General features: G+C 41.8%; 1 protein-coding gene across 4 annotated transcripts in view; it reads right to left on the bottom strand.

Moving 5' to 3' along the window:
- Positions 1–19,522, bottom strand: part of CDKAL1 (CDKAL1 threonylcarbamoyladenosine tRNA methylthiotransferase) — a 1,068,031-nt gene that overhangs the window by 430,039 nt on the left and 618,470 nt on the right. For all 4 annotated transcript variants that reach the window (XM_073566117.1, XM_073566115.1, XM_073566114.1 and 1 more), the window contains exon 11: positions 16,248–16,393. In XM_073566117.1, coding sequence (XP_073422218.1) covers positions 16,248–16,393 — 146 coding nt within the window. The remainder of the gene's footprint in view (positions 1–16,247; positions 16,394–19,522) is intronic.

Here is a 19,522-nt window from a genome sequence, read left to right as displayed (position 1 = left end):
CGAGAGCCTTAGATCAGGAACAGAACAGACATTTATAGGACATTTCATAATTTTCCCAAATTCTTCTCAAAACATTTAAAGAACAACCTGCATTCTACTACTGTACCCAATTTCTTATAAATCTTAGAAGTCAGAGTCGGTCCATTTTATACAGACTACACCAAAATGAACAAAGACTCCAACTATACAGCACTGGTTGCTAGGTCTTAATCTGTGGTCATGATTTATGTTCTGTTGCAGGCCTTTATATCTAGATTATTATAGATTATTAAACGTAAAACTAAAATATTAGTTTTAGAAATGGTATATATATATATATATATATATATATATATATATATATAGAGAGAGGTTTTACTAGATTCTGGAATTTCACTGTGCTTCTCAATTTTCATTCATGATTTGTGTTCCTCAATGGCTTAACTTCCACTCAAAAACCACAAAAATCTCATATTTTATAAGGAGCAGTAATATGGTCCATTTCACACAGAAGACCACTGTCTTGCAAATAACTGAACTAAATATGGTAACCCATAAGGCAAAAATGATTACCAGTTTTCATTTTGAGTTAAAGTAAGGCAAACAATCAACCTACATTATATAAAAACCTATAAAAAGGAATTTGAAAGGATTTTCATATTCGTTATAAATGTTATTCACTTGTCTCTTAAAGGGCCAGGGCTGCTTCTGCTATAAGGTGAGATGAGCATCTTTCCTTCAGCGGTGGTCTGAGCTGTGGGTGCGCTCCCCCCACCCCGAGATCCCAGACTACAGATTCAGCCTCGATAATGCCGCATGATTGATATATATATATATATATATATATATATATATACACACACACACATATATACATATACACACACACACACACACACACATATATATATATTTTCATCATGGAGCTAAGCATGCTTCACAAATAGTAGATGCCAGCTTTGTTAGACAGCATATATCCATATCCCTCCTAAGCCATTTAAGAGCAGCTGCTAATCTCAGACAGTGTCATTTAAATGGTTTGGTTGCTGGTGTGTGCACGCACCAGTCCCCATTGTGCCCCAAACAATAGTGGGTGCTGATGGCTTGCCATAATAGCCGGGCGTCTGATGAAGGCCCGTCAGTTCCCTATAGATCCTCCTATCTGGCCACAGATCTGTAATTTGTCAAATATAATATATACAGTACAAGTGATCAGATGACTACAGGTTCGAGTCCCCTAAACTTTTAAAAATAGAAATATTTCTATTAAAAAGTGTTAATCACTTCCTTTTCCATCGCTAAAAAAATAAACATATATTGTATTACTGCAGCTATAAAAGTAAGGACTATCGAATTATAAAATTAATTAATCTGTACATTAAAAGCCACAATGAGGAAGAAAAAATAGAAATGCTACTATTGCAGGATTTTTTGGATCATCTCACATCTCTAAAAAAACAAAAACAAAAAAAAAAACAATGAAAACACTGTATGCACCCCAAAAATGAAGTCAATGAATACATGTATGTCAGGCAATATGCAAAAAACAAGCCCTCACACAGATCATTCAAAGGAAAAATAAAAACAATATGAGGATAAACAAATGGAGACACAAACCAAGGTTTAGATTGGAATCACAGTAATCGCAATGACTTTGAAAATGTTGCTATTTTTACAATGCGATGAATGCTGGAAAAAGAAAATGCAAATAAACAATGGTGGAATTGAGTATATTACGGGTTTTAACTGCACCGGGGAGAGGCACCGTTTCATTATTTTGCCTCGAGCGCATGAAATCGCGACTTGGCCTTGCTTTTGACTGACATTGCATCCTATCCTCAACCCACTTACTTATAGCTGTTTACATGAAAGATGAGCGAGAACCAACCTGGTCACCATTACAGATCTCATCCAGAGGTGGACATACCATTAGTGCAACCTGTGAAGCCACAAGTGATAAGAGGAGAACTTCCACCTCCAAAACATGTGAAACTGAGCATTCCGATAACCTACTGGACAGCAAAGGCTCCATATACTGTTCTTGCACAGTGGCCCACTTCCATCTGTTTCCGCCACTGCTCCCCAACATGTATAGCCTTCATGCTATTTTTGTGCTTCACAGAGAAAATCAATTTAGTTTATTTATCTCCGTTATATAGAACCATTCATTTCATCACTCTCCCCATTGGGACTCCCAATCTAAATTATATATCTTTGAAGTGTGAAGGAGATTGAAGTATCTGGAGGAAACCTACGAAAAAACGGGGAGAACGTAAAAACTCCTTGCAGATGTTGCCCTTGATGGGAATTGTTACCAGTAAAGTCAATACTATATGGAGCTTCTACGTTGGAACCAAGTTACTGCACTGTAACAATTTGTAATTTATTATAGTGCCTTGTAAAAGTATCCATACTCTGTGACCATTTCCACATTTTTTTCACATTTCACCCACAAACTTAAGTTTTTTAATTTGGATTTTATGAGAAATACCAACACAAACTAGCAAGTAATTGTGAGGTGTAAAGAAAAAGATACATGATTTTCTCAATATTTTAAAAATATAAATCTGAAAATTGTGACGAACATTTGTATTCAGCACCACTGAGACAATACTTTGCAGGACCACCTTTTATTGCAATTATTGCTGCAAATCTTTTGGGGCCTGTCTCTACTAGCTTTTACCCATCTAGAGGATGAAATGTGCCCATTCGTCTTTTGAAACTAGCCCTAGCTCAGTGAGATGGGATAGAAGCGTCTGTGAACAGCAATTTTCAAGTCTTTCCACAGTTTTCAATGGGATTTAGGTCCAGACTGTGACTGGCTGATTCAAAAACATGAATAAGCTTTGATCTAAACCATTCCATTGTAGCAGAATGTTTAGGGTCATTGGACTACTAGGTGAACCAACGCCCCAGTCTCAAGTCTTTTGCAGCCTCAAAGGTTTTCCTCCAGGATTGCCCTGTATTTAGTTCCATCACTCTTCCTATCACCTCTGACAAGCTTCACTGTCCCATCGGATGGCAAGCATCCCCAGAGCATGATGCTGCCACCACTATGTTTGATGGTGGAAATGGTGTTTTCAATGTGATGTGCAGTTTCCACCACACACATCATTTTGCATTTAGCCAAAAAGTTCTACTTTGATCTCATCTGAACACACCACGTTCTTCCTCACGCTAGCTGTGTCCCATACATGGCTTTTTGCAAATTGCAAATGGGAATTATTATGGCTTGCTTTCAAAAAGCTTGCTTATTGCCACTCTTCTACAACGGCCAGATTTGTGGAGTAGACAACTAATAGTTGTCCTGTGAACAAATTCTCCCACCTGACTTGTGAATCTCCACAGTTCTTCCAGAGTGACCATGGCCTCTTGACTGCTTCTCTATTTGGGGCTCTCCTGCTTGAGATGTCAGTCTAGGTGAACGGTCATGGCTTGGCAGGTTTTCAGTTACGCCATACTCCTATTTTTGGATGATGGATTGAACAGTGCTTCATGAGTTTGAGAGTGCAACGTGAAAAAATATGGGAAAGTTCATGGGGTAAGAATACTTTTTCAAGGCACTGTATATGCCAAATTAAAGGACAAGTGTCGAAAATGATAAATGTTAACCGCATTTTAGTTTCCTATAAATTAAACTCTACAGTTGTAGTCACTCTTGACATTGTATACAACAAATGACTGCATTATTAACACGGCTAATATGCAAGGTGAAAAGCTGGAGTACTCAATATAACAAAAACATCCTCCTATTAATGAGCCTGAACAAATACTCATACATTATCAAGGCTATGTAGCGTAGAAAATAATAATCCTTCCAGCAGTTTAAAACCGGGCATTCATTTCTATGTCATATACATTGTTGTTATAGCTCATCTAGTGTCTCGTAAAGCTCCTGCGTTCAAGGCAGGAATTATAAAAACAGCGAAGAAAAAGTGTAAAAATGATGTCCTTGGCATAAGTTAAGGCCTTTCTGAATGGCAGACCACCATTTTATAGACCATAAGCCAGTACTGTATGAACTAGTGCTAACTACTTTCAATAAATTCTTGCATTCACCTCTTGAAGTTTCATTCCAGCTATCTTTGACACATTATTTCCTACAGCTTTGTTATTCCCAATACTTTTACTTTGAGATAAAGGCCAAAAGGCAAGAAATAAAAAGTTTTAAAAGAAACTGTTCAACGATCCTTTCTCCTAGTATACAAATATATGCCGTGGATTAATAGACTAAAAATACCACAAATCGGTTAAAATGTGTATTTTACAGGCATATAGGACACTTTTGATCTAGTAAATTCTTATTTGACTATATGATGAAATAATTCTATTGTTAATCAATACCTTAAAGGAACCTGTCACGTTGTGTATGTAGTCCAATATGTGAACAGGAGATGCTAAGCAGAATGATATACAGGCTTGTTAGAAAAGATATAACTGCTATTTTATTCACTGAAATCCCTGATGTTGCTATGCAGTAGTCCAGTGGGTGGTTCCACTAATGACTGACAGCTATCTGTGCATGCACAGTCATACAGGAAAGACTGTCAATCGCTGAATTGGACCGCCCACTGGACTCTTACACAGACAAACAGCAGGGATTTCAATGAATAAAATAAAAGGTTTACTGAAAATTTTTCCACAAAAATCTGATCAGCTCCTCTCCTGCTCTATAGTATCCTGAGTACAGACAGGTTCCCTTTAAGTGCATTTCTAAGCTTATGCTGTGTGTTTTATGCAAGATTAGCTGACTGGAATTTGGACCCAACTTGAGAAAATCAGCGAAAAGGTATATTGTATGTCTTCAAGCTAATTTTATTGGGATAGATCATGCAAACCATTTTTTTTTTTTAAAGGTAGTTCTCTTTTCAACAGAAAAAATGCAGGGAAAACCAGAATGCCTCACCGTGTCAATGTGCCTGGTAGCCTTGAATTTGCCAGCAGCGATCCAAAAAGTTCCGTCTGATCGTCGGATCACAATGAGAAGAATAAAAAAGGTTGTCGGATCCCACAGCTAAATAATAAAAAACAATTCTTCTTTATTTCACACCATCATAAAAAACGTGTAGATATATCCACAAATTGATAAAAACAGTCACATTCTTACGTGTTTCTGGCTATCAGCCCTTAGACATAGAATGATTCATACAGTCTATGACTAAGGGCTGATAGCCAGAAACGCGTAAGAATGGGACTCTGTTTTTATCTACTTGTGGATATATCTACACGTTTTTATGATGGTGTGAAATAAAGAAGAATTGTTTTTTATTATTCAGCGGTGTGATCCGACAACCTTTTTTTTTAGTTCTCTTTACCTCCTCAAAAGAGGAAACAGTCATGAAGGAGCTATATGCATACTAGCCAAACAGAACATGGGATAAAATCCCAGAATATAAATAGATTCATGTAATCGTAAACAAGTAACGATTTTATTGAAAAATATTATACAGTATATATTACACACATCAGTATATAACACGACAAAAAAAGCCTAAAAAAAGCGTCACCCACAGAAGAAGCAAGGCAAAACACCATTGGGGTGGTGGGACACAGTGCCTGGGACCTCGGAGGCAGTGCATCTATTATTCAGAAAGTAATATTGCCTTTTCATATTTAATCATTGTTATGCTGCTTTTAGCTGTTGCAGAACCTGGGGATATCACTCAGTTAACCCTCAGGGTAGCGGTAGTTATATCCTTGATTATTGCCAAGCACTTGCACTTTATACCCTACACTACCTAACGTTGCGGACTCTCTCAGGATATTGTTGGCTATCCCAGCATTTTCTGTTTCCCGTTCTTGAGGCTTTCCCTGTCAAGGAAATGATGCTCAGTAGTGAGTGTGGCCTCCACATGCCTGTTTGACCTGCCTACAACGCCTGGACATGCTCAAGATAAGGAAGCAGATGTTCTGGAACGAGACATGATGCCCCAGATGTGCTCAATTGGATTCAGGTCTGGGGAACGGACAGGCCAGTCCATAGCATCAATGCCTTTATCATGCAGGAACTGCTGACACACTTCAGCCACATGAGGCTGACGCCTAGCAATGTCATGCATCAGAAAGAACTCTGGGCCCAGTGCACCTACATATGGTCTCACGTTGGGTCTGAGGATCTTATCCCGGTACACAATGGCAGTCAGGGTACCCCTGGCTAGCACATGGAGGGCTCTGCGGTCCTCCAAAAAAAATGCCTCCCCCCACCATCACTGACCCAATGCCAAACTGGTCATGCTGGTGGATGTTGCAGACAGCAGAACGGTCTCCTGACTCTGTCACGTCTGTCACATGTGCTCACTGTAAACCAGCTCTCATCCGTGAGGAGCACAGAGCGCCAATATCAAATCTGCCAATCTTCATGTTCTCTGACAAATGCCAAACGCCCTGCACGGTGTTGGGCTGTAAGAATAATGCCCACTTGTGTTAGTTGGGCCATCATAACACCATCATAGAGTCTGTTTCTGACAGTTTGATCAGACACATGGATGTTAGTGGCCTTATGGATGTCATTTTGCAGGTCTCTTGCACTGCTCCTTTTGTTACTCCTTGCACAAAGAAGGAGGTAACGGTCTTGCTGCTGGGTTGTTGTATGCCTCCACGTCTCCTGGTATACTGGTCTGTCTCCTGGTATCTTTTCCATTCTCTGGACACTGTGCTGACAGACACTGCTACACTTCTTGCAATAGCTCGCATTGATGTGCCATCCTGGATGAGCAGCACTACCTGAGCAACTTCTGTGGGTTGTACACACTGCCTCATGCTACTGTAAGGGTGAGAGCAATGACAAAATTCAAAAGTGACCAAAACAACAGCCAAAAAGGATGAAAACAGAGAAATGGTCTATAGTTACCCTTTTCAGAATCACTTCTTTATAGGTGTTGTCTTGCTAATTGCCTATCATTTCTACCTGCTGTCTATGCCATTTGCACAACAACAGGAGAAAGTGATTCACAATCGGTGTTGCTTCATAACTTGACAAGTTGATTTGACAGAAGTGTAATTGGCACAGTCCGTGTTGCTGCGGGAATTCACCCGCTCAGGAACAAACAACAAAAAGTTCAGCTTTCCTTATCATGAAAACACAGCTCTGGAAATTGCACCTCCAGCCACACCCCACAATGAGCCAGAAGGCTGTGCACACTTATCCTCTGCACTCCACACTGGGATTAAGATATGGTGAACAGCCTCCCACCCAATCTACAGCTGTTCACTCAATCTAGCACTAAACATGTCCGATTAACCCCTCTCAGCACATAGTGTGCTGGAGCGTTTTCCTAGGTTCATATCACTGAAGTTAACAACCGCAGTGAGACATATCTCCCCTTCAGAACTTTGCCTGTGACTTTGTCACAATATATAATGTATTTTTCAATACAATTGTTATATTTTAATTGTTATATGAATCTCTTCATATCCTGGGATTCTACACCATTTCTCCCTGCTTGTGGGTACTAATATATTTATTGAAGTGTCTTGCATTGTATGACAGTTTTTGGGACTACTGTGGTTTACGCCAAGAGGAATGTGTAGAACTTTCCTATCCAACCCACTGGAACAATTTGGTTTCTTCATTCCTCATCTTTGCAATATTGATTTATTACTGTTGTGGTGCTGCATTTCATATTGTTTCTGGTCAGGTAATTAGACAATCTTTGCAGGAAATTCATGAACACTGCAGAATAAATGCCAGGTTGTCTCAGTCCAGTAGTCAGCAACACAACAACAAAGTATCAATCTACCGTGAAAATATTTTGTGATCAAAATGTTAACATACTGGAAGTTATATCATCTTTGATCCATGTTTGATAGTTACATGGAGAGTTGATCACCCCAACAGCATTGGATAATCCGGTGGCTTTATTTATCAAACGCAAGCAAAGATGGTGCTTCACCCACACCCACCCAGAATATTTTTTAGTGATAATTGTCATGGTCTTAACCAATAAGGCAGTGCTGATAGGATTCACCGTGGGACTTCCTTTAGGTAGCTCTGTGAGCCATACTCCTCTGGTAAAGACCATAAAAAGCATTAAATATGAAGGCCCATATCTCTGGACCCTATGGCCGACTTAAAAGAAAATAAATAAAAAAGAGAATACTCATAGGTGTAGTAGGAATAAATTATGAGCAAAACTGTCCACTTTTTGACCTGGTGACAGGTCTTCTTGAAACGGGATTCGTCACTGCTCTGTGCTCATTGTACTTACTTCTACAAGATGGTTTCTACATTTTATCAGTTTGCAGCAGTTTCTCGAACACATTTTTTGTCTGGATGTATGTTAATTATTCATCATATTTATCATTTTACATTATGACTTAAGCGTTCTTTATGTTCCTTTGGTTTACTAATTATGTGCATGTCTCAATTCCCAAAGATAATATTAGCCAAATGTGTTCAGCTCAGAGGCTGCATAATTCATCAGTGTCCACAATCTTCTTACATCATAGGAGTTTTTTGCTCGACAAAGCAGATATTTACACATTGGCTATCTTTGTAATGATTAGCTCACAGCCTGGCACCACTACATGAAAACATGTGGATAAGTGGCCGACAGGCGGAGAGATAGATGAGAAGCAGGTACATTGACAGATTGTGTGTCGCAGGAATCAGAGGGTATCATTTGTATAATGGCTGATAAGTGAGGAGGAGCAGAACAGTAATTCACTAGGGGTGAACCCCACCCTATGCCTTTAAGTGACGAGGTGTCAGGCGAAATCTAATAATTGTGCTCTGCCATTATACATGTGAGAGACAATAAAGCATAGCAGAATCTGTCGTCATAACACAGCCACAGTTTATCGCTAAATATTGTGCTGTATTCAGAGTGCTAAATAAGGTCTCATAATGGACTGTTACTCACGACGGGCGGGTGTTAGGGCACCTCTGTAGATACACAAATGATCCGAACACCCAGCCGATAACAAGCCAACCTTCTGAGCTCCTTTCAGGAGACTTCATAACTTTTGATTCTGTCTGTGGCTTCTTGCAGTATCAAACGCTAATCACAAATGTTAGGATGGTTTCATACGATGGTAATATAATCAGGTTTCAATCTCTAGATTGTGGCTGCCTCATTTGACGCTCCTGCACTTCCCCTGATCCACACTATCAGCATGGATTTCTAAAGAGGTTTAAGGGTAAGTGCTCATAGTATCTTCTGCTTAGAACCAGCTTGAAAAAAAAAACACTAAAAAAAAGTAAAAAAAAACCAAAACCATTATCTGCACTGCAATGTTATAACGACTTGCTAGGCATATGTTCAATCTAAAGACTTCAGGCTTCGAAGGATGTGAAGCGACTAAGAGAAGTGACTCGACCATTCTTCAGGTGGCTTCCGCTTGGAAGCCTATACTATTTTTTTATGTAAAATTAAAGAAAAAAATAAAAGATGTGGGCAGCAAAAATGACTTAAAAGTCAATAAAGAACACACTTCAGGAGAAACACCACCGGCATCTTCTGACTCACAAACTATGCAAGTACGCCGGCATCAAAAAATTTTTGAGTGCACATACCCTACAGGTTTTGAAAAAGTACATTTAATTGTATCTGGGACCAACATTCATGCAGTTTGCTAATGTTGTTTGTGTCAGATGCACCATTCCTCAGATCACTATAGCAGTCACAGGATGGGACTTAAAGGGAATCTGTCACCCTTTTTTTCGGCTTGCAGCTGCCGGCATAGACATCGGGGGCTTATCTACAGCATTCTGTAGTGCTGTAGATAAGCCTCCGATGTAACCTGAAAGATAAGAAAAACACGTTATATTATACTCACCGGGGTGGGCGGTCCGGTCCGACGCCTCCCTTCTTCATGCAATGACATCCTCTTCTCCTGTCCTGTAATGGCTCCGGCACAGGCGCACTGCTCTGCCCTGTTGAGGGCAGAGCAGAATTCTGCAGTGCGCAGGCGCCGGACCTCTCCCGACGCCTGCAGGACTCTGCTCTGCCCTCAACAGGGCACAGCAGTGCGCTTGCGCCGCAGCCATTACAGGACGGGAGAAGAGGATGTCATTGCATGAAGAAGGGAGGCGTGGGACCGGACCGCAACGCCCACCGGACCGGACTGCCCACCCCGGTGAGTATAATATAACGTGTTTTTCTTATCTTTCAGGTTACATCGGGGGCTTATCTACAGCACTACAGAATGCTGTAGATAAGCCCCCGATGTCTATGCCGGCAACTGCAAGCCGAAAAAAAGGGTGACAGATTCCCATTAAGCAGTTTGCTCCAAGCAGCAGTGCTGTTTCGTATTACGATCTCTTGATTCCCCTATATAAATGCTCACTAGGCTTAGTGGACTATGCATTTGTTCTTAGGAGGAATGGAGTAAACCGCCAACACCTCTAGTGGTGGGTTATCTTCCTTAAGAAAAAAACTTGCATGTTAATAAAACCTAAAGTTTCAAAACCTTTTTCCCCTGATATCTGCTATTGAGTGGAGAGTCTGAACACCACTACACACAATTAGAGAATTGTGTAGTCCAGCCAGACACTTAAATGGGTATTCCAATCTCCAAGATCATATGCCAATATGTAGTAGGTATGATAATATTAGCAAATACCTCCAATTAGAAATATAATATAGTTTTTATGATTCGTTTTGTCTCTTTCCGCATGTGCAGGCATTGCAGAACCTTCGGTATCCATGGTGGCCGTAACCATGGATACCTAAGGTCCTGCAATGCCTGCACATGAGCAAATAGACATAGCAAATCAGAAAAAACTATACTACATTTTTAATTGGAGGTATTTGCTAATATTATAATTATTACATAAATAATAAAAGTTTAACTCCATATCAACATGGATTTATGAAGGATGGCTCCTGTCAAACTAACCTGATCAGCTTCTATGAGGATGTAAGCTCTCAAATGGACCAAGGAGAATCATTGGATGTCATTTATATCGACTTCTCTAAAGCATTTGACACTGTCCCACATAAAAGATTGGTAAGTAAGATGAGAAAGCTTGGGCTAGTGGAAAATGTGTGTAGATAGGTAGGTAGCTGGCTTAGTGATGGAAAACAAAGAGTGGTTATTAATGGGGCGTACTCAGATTGGGCCAGGGGTACTAGTGGGGTACCACAGGGTTCTGTATTGGGCCCCCTACTATTTAATATATTTATTAATGATCTAGTGGATGGCTTAGGCTGGTTTCACATTTGCGTTTTTTAGCGCTGGAAAAAAACGCATATGTGCGCATGCGTTTTTTCCCCTATATTTAACATGGGTGCGCATACCTGCGCGCTTGTAAGCGCATGTATGCGATTTTCATGCGCTGCGTTTTTTTGGGGTGTGCGTTTGTATTTTCCAGAAGCAGCATGTTGCATTTTTTGGCCCTGCAAAAAAGCGCATGCGCACATATGCGCACGTTTTGCGCTAAAAATGGCCATTATAGCCTATGGATGCGCATATGTGCGCACTGGCATGCTCATGTATGCGTTTTTTTGCATATGCGGTTTTTTTTTTTAACCATGGAATTTAGGGGTTTGGGTTAGAGTTAGGGTTAGTTAAGGGGGTTTAGGGTTAGGGTTAGGGTCAGGGTTGGGGTTTGGGTCAGGGTTAGGGTTAAGTATGGTTTGGTTAAGGGTTAGGGTCAGGGTTAGGGTCAGGATTAGGGTTAAGTATGGTTTGGTTAAGGGTTAGGGTCAGGGTTAGGGTCAGGGTTAGGGTTAAGTATGGTTTTGTTAAGGGTTAGGGTCAGGGTTAGGGTCAGGATTAGGGTTAAGTATGGTTTGGTTAAGGGTTAGGGTTAGGGTCAGGGTTAGGGTTATGGTCAGGGTTAGGGTTAAGTATGGTTTTGTTAAGGGTTAGGGTCAGGGTTAGGGTCAGGATTAGGGTTAAGTATGGTTTGGTTAAGGGTTAGGGTCAGGGTTAGGGTCAGGGTTAGGGTCAGGGTTAGGGTTTGGGTTAGGGTTAAGTATGATTTGGTTAAGGGTTAGGGTTAGGGTTAGGGTCAGGGTTAGGGTTAGTTAGGGTTTGGGTTAGGGTTAAGTATGATTTGGTTAAGGGTTAGGGTCAGGGTTAGGGTTAGGGTCAGGGTTAGTAAAGTCATGGTTTGGGTTAGTGTGAGGGGCCACCTAATGTTGGAAAAAAATGCAAACGCGGTAAAAACGCACTAAAAACGCATACAAACGCTGCGTTTTTTTCATGCATGCTCATAAAAATGCTTGAAAAAAACGCAGCAGTTGTATGCTTTTGTATGCGTTTTTTCAATGCTTTTTTTGCGGGAAAAACGCGCTGCAAAAAAAAGCAAGTGTGAAACTAGCCTTACACAGTAAAATATCAGTATTTGCAGATGATACAAAACTATGTAAGGTAGTTAACACAAAGGAGGACAGTTTGCAACTACAGACAGATTTGAGTAAATTGGAGAATTGGGCTGAAAAATGGCAAATGAGGTTTAACACAGATAAGTGTAAGGTTATGCACATGGGAAGGAGAAACAGATGCTACAATTACTTACTAAATGGGAAACTGCTGGGGAAATCAGACATGGAAAAAGACTTAGGCATCTTAGTCAATAAGAAGCTAAATTGGAGTGCCCAGTGTCAGGCAGCTGCCACCAAAGCAAATAGGGTCATGGGACGCATTAGAAGAGGTCTGGGGACACGAGATGAAACCATAATTCTCCCTCTGTACAAATCACTCGTCAGACCACTCTTGGAGTATTGTGTGCAATTTTGGACTCCGGTGCTCAAGAAAGACATTATTTGTTTGATTTACTGATAGATGGTTGTATTATCATTTTTGAATACTAGATATTTTCTATGATTCTATATATTATCTGTTTGCATATAACATATTCTTTGTTTGTAAAATGCTCAATAAAATAGATTGAACATAAAAAAAAAAAAGAAAGACATTATTGAACTTGAAAGGGTTCAAAGGCGAGCTACTAAAATGATAAATGGAGTTGGTTCACTACAATACCAAGAAAGGTTATCAAAATTAGGTCTATTTACTCTAGAAAAGAGAAGACTTAGGGGAGACTTAATAAATGTGCAAGGTCTATTTACTCTAGAAAAGAGAAGACTTAGGGGAGACTTAATAAATGTGCAAGTATATCAGAGGGCAATACAGAGATCTCTCCAATGAACTGTGTGTACCAAGGACTGTGACAAGAACAAGGGGGCATTCTCTTCGTTTGGAGGAAAGACAATTTCTGCACCAGTATAGAAGAGGGTAAGAGCAGTGAGGCTCTGGAATTCTCTTCCTGAGGAAGTGGTGATGGCCAACTCACTGAATGAATTTAAGAAAGGAATGGATGCTTTTCTTGTGAGTAACAGTATAGAAGGTAACGAGTAACATAATATTATAAGGTAGATGGTTGACCCAGCTTAGGGGAAGGAATTTTTTTCCCTACGGAGAAAATTGGCTTCTACTCTGTGGGTTTTTTGCCTTCCCCAGGATCAACAATGCAGAACAGCTGCACTAAAAATAGGCTGAACTAGAGGGACATAAGGTTTTCCTTCAGCCTTCAAAACTATGTTGCTATGTTACACTAACTTCATATTGGCATAGGATCTTGGAGATGGGAATACCACTTTAACTAAAGCGTAAGACCACCTTTACTCTGGTAATCTATCAAAATACTAACCAACTTTGGCCAGGAACTGAGAGGGAACAGGTGAGCAGCTAACTACTTTATAGAAATCAATGGACTGGAGAGAGCTGACAGGGATCTTAAGAGTTAACTCTTCCCCTGGAAAGTAACTACAGCTCACATTGGGCCAGCTCTGGTGGTGGTGTTCATTAAAAACAAGCTGTACACTATGTACAGTAGGAGAATGACAGAAGATAGATAAAGAAAGTAAACTGGAACATTATTCTTAAGGTCCCGTTTCACATAGCGACCATGTAGCGACGCACCAACGATCCCTAACAGGTCGTATCGTTGTCGGGATCGCAGGTGCGCCGCTACATGGTCGCTAGTAAGCTGCCAAACAGGCAGATCTCTTCAACGACACACGAGCGATGCCGACAATGATGCGCCCTGGTAAGTATATAAATGCGGCCGCTGGTAAGTAGCAATATATGTGGGCGCAATGCGGCATAGCGTCCTTACATAGGTCTAAGGATTGTGCGCGTGCTGCCTGCAGTGACACGGTACCACCGTTCGTGGGCCGTCAACGAACGGTGGATACCGTGTCACTGCAGGCAGCACGTGCACAATCCTCAGACATCTGTAAGGACGCTGTGCAGCATTGAGCCCACATATATTGCTACTTACCAGCGGCTGCATTTATATGGGATATAATCCCCTACCTGTTTCATTAAACAAGATCTTTTCCTATCTCTGAGCAGTCTGCTAACTGATGAAGGCCACATGAGGCCGAAACGTTTTTGTTGTTTAATTTGGCTGCATTAAATACAACTGCATCTATTCAGAAGCTGAGTGCCAGGGCACTAGAAAGAAACACAAGGAGGTCACAAGGGGAGAACAATAAGAGGTACGACTGCGCTCAGGTACAGGACGGAACGCAAGGCAGGAGAACGCAGGGAAGCGTGGGCCAGAAACAAACGTGAAAACACAAATGATAGTCAGGCACAGAGCAGGGGGCGAGGCTACCTGATATAGGGCGCTCGCTGCAGGACTTCCGGGTCAGGGTCCTCCAGGATCATGGAGGAAAAGGGATGAGCGGTTCAGCCAGGAGACAGTGTGCCACAGGGTCTGCGGTGCGAGGGGCGCATGCGTACCCGACGGGAGACAGAAGGCGGCCGCAGGACCGGAAGTGAGGGAGCTGGGTGACGCGTGCCCACTCTGGGTGCGCGCCGGGAGAGGTGAGCGCGTCGGGGCACGGCGAGTGGTGCAGGCACGATAGCGGGGGCAGCAGTTGCAGCGAGAGTGGCGGCAGAGGCAGCGGGGGCAGATACAGCGGCTGGCGTGACACTATAAAGCTTCCCATGGGGAGGTGTCTGAATAGTCTGGTCCATGTCCTGCTCTGCCCTCATCTACATTGAAGTCGGTGGAGACACATTGAGGTTTTAATATAAGAGACAAGATAGGACATCCCGACTGGGTACAACTTGTCGTGGAGGGATGATTTTTATGCTTTTTTTGATCAAAATAGTATCACGTTCCCCATGATATTTACATGTACTATTACTACTCACCGTATATACTCGTGTACAACCTGAGTTTTTCAGCACCTTTTTTTTGCAGAAAAATACCCTCCTCGGCTTATACAGGAGTCACGGTCCCACATACCTGTTCTCTGAGGCAGTGTGGTTGTTCCTGGTGTCTCCGAATCATCTACGCGCTCCCCTGCAGCCTCGGTAAGTATTCTAGTGGCTGCTGACAGGGCCGGTGGTCGGCTTGGCACCGGGACAAGTGCCGGGGTCCTGAGGAGGCAGGAACAACGGCAAACTATGGGGGCCAGGTGCCTGTGCCGCCGCTTGCTCAGGCCCCCCGGTACCTCTCCTCATTCCATCTCCACGCTGTGTCTTCTGCGTCCTCTGGCTGTGACGTTCAGGTCAAAGGGCGCAATTACGTGATTAGTGTGCTCCCTCTGCCTGAAGTCACTGCCGACAGCCGACGAAGCTGATGAGCAATGGCCAGCGACGAGAGGTGAGTATGTCATTTTTTTTTATTGCAGCAGCAATATAGGGTATATAATCAGCATAAACTGCATTATTGAGCGTTATATGAGAATTTTATGGGGTCATCATCATCTTTATGCAGCATTATATGGGGAATATTTTTGTATGGAGCATCTTATGGGGCCATCATCAATTTTACAGAGCATTATATGGGGCATATTTTTGTATGGAGCATCTTATTGTGCAATCAACAATTTTATGCAACATTATATGGGGCATATTTTTGTATGGAGCATCTTATGGGGCGCCCATCATCAACTTTATGGAGCATTATATAGGGCGTATTTCCTATGGAGCATCTTATGGGACTCATGTCTCAATTAATGTAATTTTGTTGGTATCTATTTTTATTTTTTAAATGTACCAGTAGCTGCTGCATTTCCCACCCTAGGCTTATACTAAGATCATTAAGTTTTCTCAGTTTTTTGTGGTAAAATTAGGTCCTTGGCTTATACTCGAGTATATACGGTACTTATTTACGGACTACAGGGTAAATAAGCTCATTTAGAGTAGAATGTGAAAAGACGCACGATTGCTTTGTTCCATGGAATTTAAGAACCTTGAAGATGCATTTCAATTTTTTCTGCAGTGATAGGAATAAGTTACCCTTCAGATGTGGTGGAAGAAAGTGCTGCTAATCTCGCTCAGCACACAAGTAAACATACCTCGCTTTCAAGAAATCCACCACTCTTTTGAAGTCTGCTACGCAGTATTCTCTCTTCATGTCCATAAGCACACTGTCTGAGGCAGACTGCACTGGGATGTGAAGAAACGCATACACCCGGGGATGGTTTAAGATTTTTGCCATTTCCTAAAACAAAGTGAAAAAATAAACGGTATTTGTAAGATGTCACAAGTTACATTGTGATTGTACTGCAAGCTGGTAAAAATCAGCTGTTCTCAAAGGTTCCTGGAGCACTCGACAGAAGCACCGACAGGGTACAGAGATCATTTAGGAAAACAGACAGGAAAGAATGGCAGAACAGAATAGTTAATAATATGACTGAAGAATTTAAGTATTTTTATTTATTTATTGGCACCATGCAGAAAGAAGACAACACCATTTTAGATGGTCACTTCCTATTTTATAGACATTGTACAAAAGGTTCCCCCACTCAGGACTCTCCTCTTTAAAGGGAATCTGTCACCCTATTTTTCGCCTATCAACTGCCGGCACTGACATCAGGGGCTTATCTACAGCATTCTGTAATGCTGTAGATAAGCCCCCGATGTAATCTAAAATATAAGAAAAATGAGTTATATTATACTCACCCAGGGGCGTTCCGGGTCCGGTCCGGCGCCTCCCATCTTCTAACGGTGACGTCTTCTTTCCTTCCCGTCTTGGCTCCTGCGCAGGCGCACTGCTCTGCCCTGTTGAGGGCAGAGCAGAGTCCTGCAGTGCGCAGGCACCGGCAGAGGTCCGGTGCCTGCGCACTGCAGTATTCTGCTCTGCCCTCAACAGGGCAGAGCAATGAGCCTGCGCAGGAGCCACGACAGGCAGCAAAGAAGAAGACGTCACCGGTTGAAGATGGGAGGCGTCGGACCGTGACACCCATCGGACCAAAACCGGACCGCCCCTGGGTGAGTATAATCTAACTCATTTTTCTTATCTTTCAGGTTACATCGGGGGCTTATCTACAGAATTACAGAATGCTGTAGATAAGCCCCTCATGTCAGTGCCGGCAGCTGATAGGCGAAAAATAGGGTGACAGATTCCCTTTAAGCCAGAACAGAAAGGTACAACTTGGATGACAAAGATGGCTATTCTCTAGAATGGGTTCAGTGTAATAACATTCCAGATACCTGTCTGGCAGTGATTTCTCCCAGTAAAGCCATCCATTTGTCTGGAGACAAATAGACAAAGAATTTTGCAACCTGTCTGCCTCTGACATGGAAGCTGAGAGCAAATACAACCAACAAAAAGCAAGGTCCTCCAATGAGGTACAAAGATATATTTTTATTCAATACATTGAATGATAAAAATTGACATGGCAACCATATAGAAATAGGATAGCAAAAAAAAACACATACACAATGGTTGACACAATACACCAGCATTTTTGGTTGAAGACCCCAATTTTCGTCAGAAATGGGAGGAGGCTTGTAATATCTGTTCACGTTCGATGATCGAACTATTGATTGGTCATGATAAGCGGAGTTTGGATATGATTGAGATCTAAATTGAAGAAATACACAAGAAATTAAAAGAAACTCTTTCTATTAACCAACTGGATACCTTTAAGAAAGAGATGGATCAATCTTTTACTACATGGGAAACGGAAATTCAAGAAATGAAAACTAGTAAATTTAAGCGTGATTCACAGGATTATCAGAATTCTAAAGTTTACAAGTGGAATGATGGATCTAGAAGAGATCGAGCACCATCTGTCTCCTCTTCAACATCTTCAATCTCTTCTGACATGAGACAGAGGGAAAAACCAAATTGGACACAGCCCTATGATTTAAGAGGTAATAGAAAAGGAGCCCCCTATAGAGAACAGAGATATTCTACACAAAGGGATCGGGGAGTTAGGGTACCGTTACACTTCGCGATGCACCAGCGATCCCGACGATATGGATCGCTGGTGCATTGGTAAGTGGTCGCTAGTGAGCTGCCACACAGGCAGATCTCACCAGCGACATAGCAGGGGTCTGGGGTCGTTACTTACCTGTCAGACGAGGCGATCCTGACGTCCTCCCGCCCGTGTCCACGCGTCGCTCGTCGGCGCCACAGGAAGCGCCCGACAAGAAATGATCCAGGATGTTCTCGCGCGACCAGCGATGAGCAACGGGGGAGCCGGTCGGAGGTAATTATCAGACATAGCGATATCGCTAGCAATATCGCTGCTGCGTCACAAAATCAGTGACGTTACAGCGATATTGCTAGCGATATCGCTATGTGTAACGGGGGCTTAAGTAGGAAGGGAAACCAACAAATTACAGATAATTAATCTAATACACCACTTTCTCCTATGCAAATTGATGTGTGGAGCTCGGGACTCACTTTTTCTCCCTCTGAAAAAATTGATTCTGTTTACAGCGTTGATTGACCTAAATCTGTTTGCAAGAAAATTGGTTTTTAAGAGGATTTTTGGTAAATCGAATTCAGGGGAAACTGATTGGACTGAAAGAGAACTACAGGCCATTGAAATTCTGGAAGAATTGGAATTGGAAAATGGTGACCAAGGGGCAACAGGTAAGGTAATGCGACCCTTTAGACCCAAATTTACGAAGTTTCCGCCACTAAATCTATATCCTAACATCAAACTTTTTGTAAAGTTGGTGTCAGAAGAATTCTCTAGGATATCGAATAAGTTGGGTAAGGACAATCATAATAATGACCAACACCAAGCCCTTAAGGAACTTAGGGAATTGAAGGGGCCCTAATTAAACCAGCGGATAAGGGTGGCAACGTGGTCATTTGGCCAACAACTATGTATGAAAAGGAGGCCCTGAGACAACTGCTCAACGCAGAATGTTATAAGAAACTTACTTATAATCCGACTAATTCCTTTCGTGCTTTGTTGCAGAAAATTTTAATGAGGGCCTTCGAGAATGGTGTCATCAGCAAACAAGAGAAGGATTTCTTGACAGTTGATTATCCTAGGACACCGTGTCTGTATCTACTTCCTAAGGTACATAAAAGTGAGGTTAATCCCCCTGGGAGACCAATAGTCTCTGGTAATGAGAGTCTATGTGAACCTTTATGCAAATTTTTGGATTGGCATCTTAAATCTTTAGTGGAGACTCTACTTTCTTTCCTTAAAGATTCCACTAATTGCATACGTAGGTTTGAGGGTATATACCTAGAATCTGATATGTGGTTGGTGTCTATGGACGTGGAAGCACTTTACACGTCCATTAGACATACAGATGGAATAGGGGCAGTTGCTTTTTTCCTCTCCACCACGGACATGGAGACTCAACTTAGAGAATTTTT

The sequence above is a fragment of the Dendrobates tinctorius genome, unplaced genomic scaffold (genome assembly GCF_039654945.1).
Source record: "Dendrobates tinctorius isolate UK_male_01 unplaced genomic scaffold, ASM3965494v1 ptg000004l, whole genome shotgun sequence".
Taxonomy (NCBI): Eukaryota; Metazoa; Chordata; class Amphibia; order Anura; family Dendrobatidae; genus Dendrobates; species Dendrobates tinctorius.
This window is presented reverse-complemented; position numbering and strand designations above follow the sequence as displayed.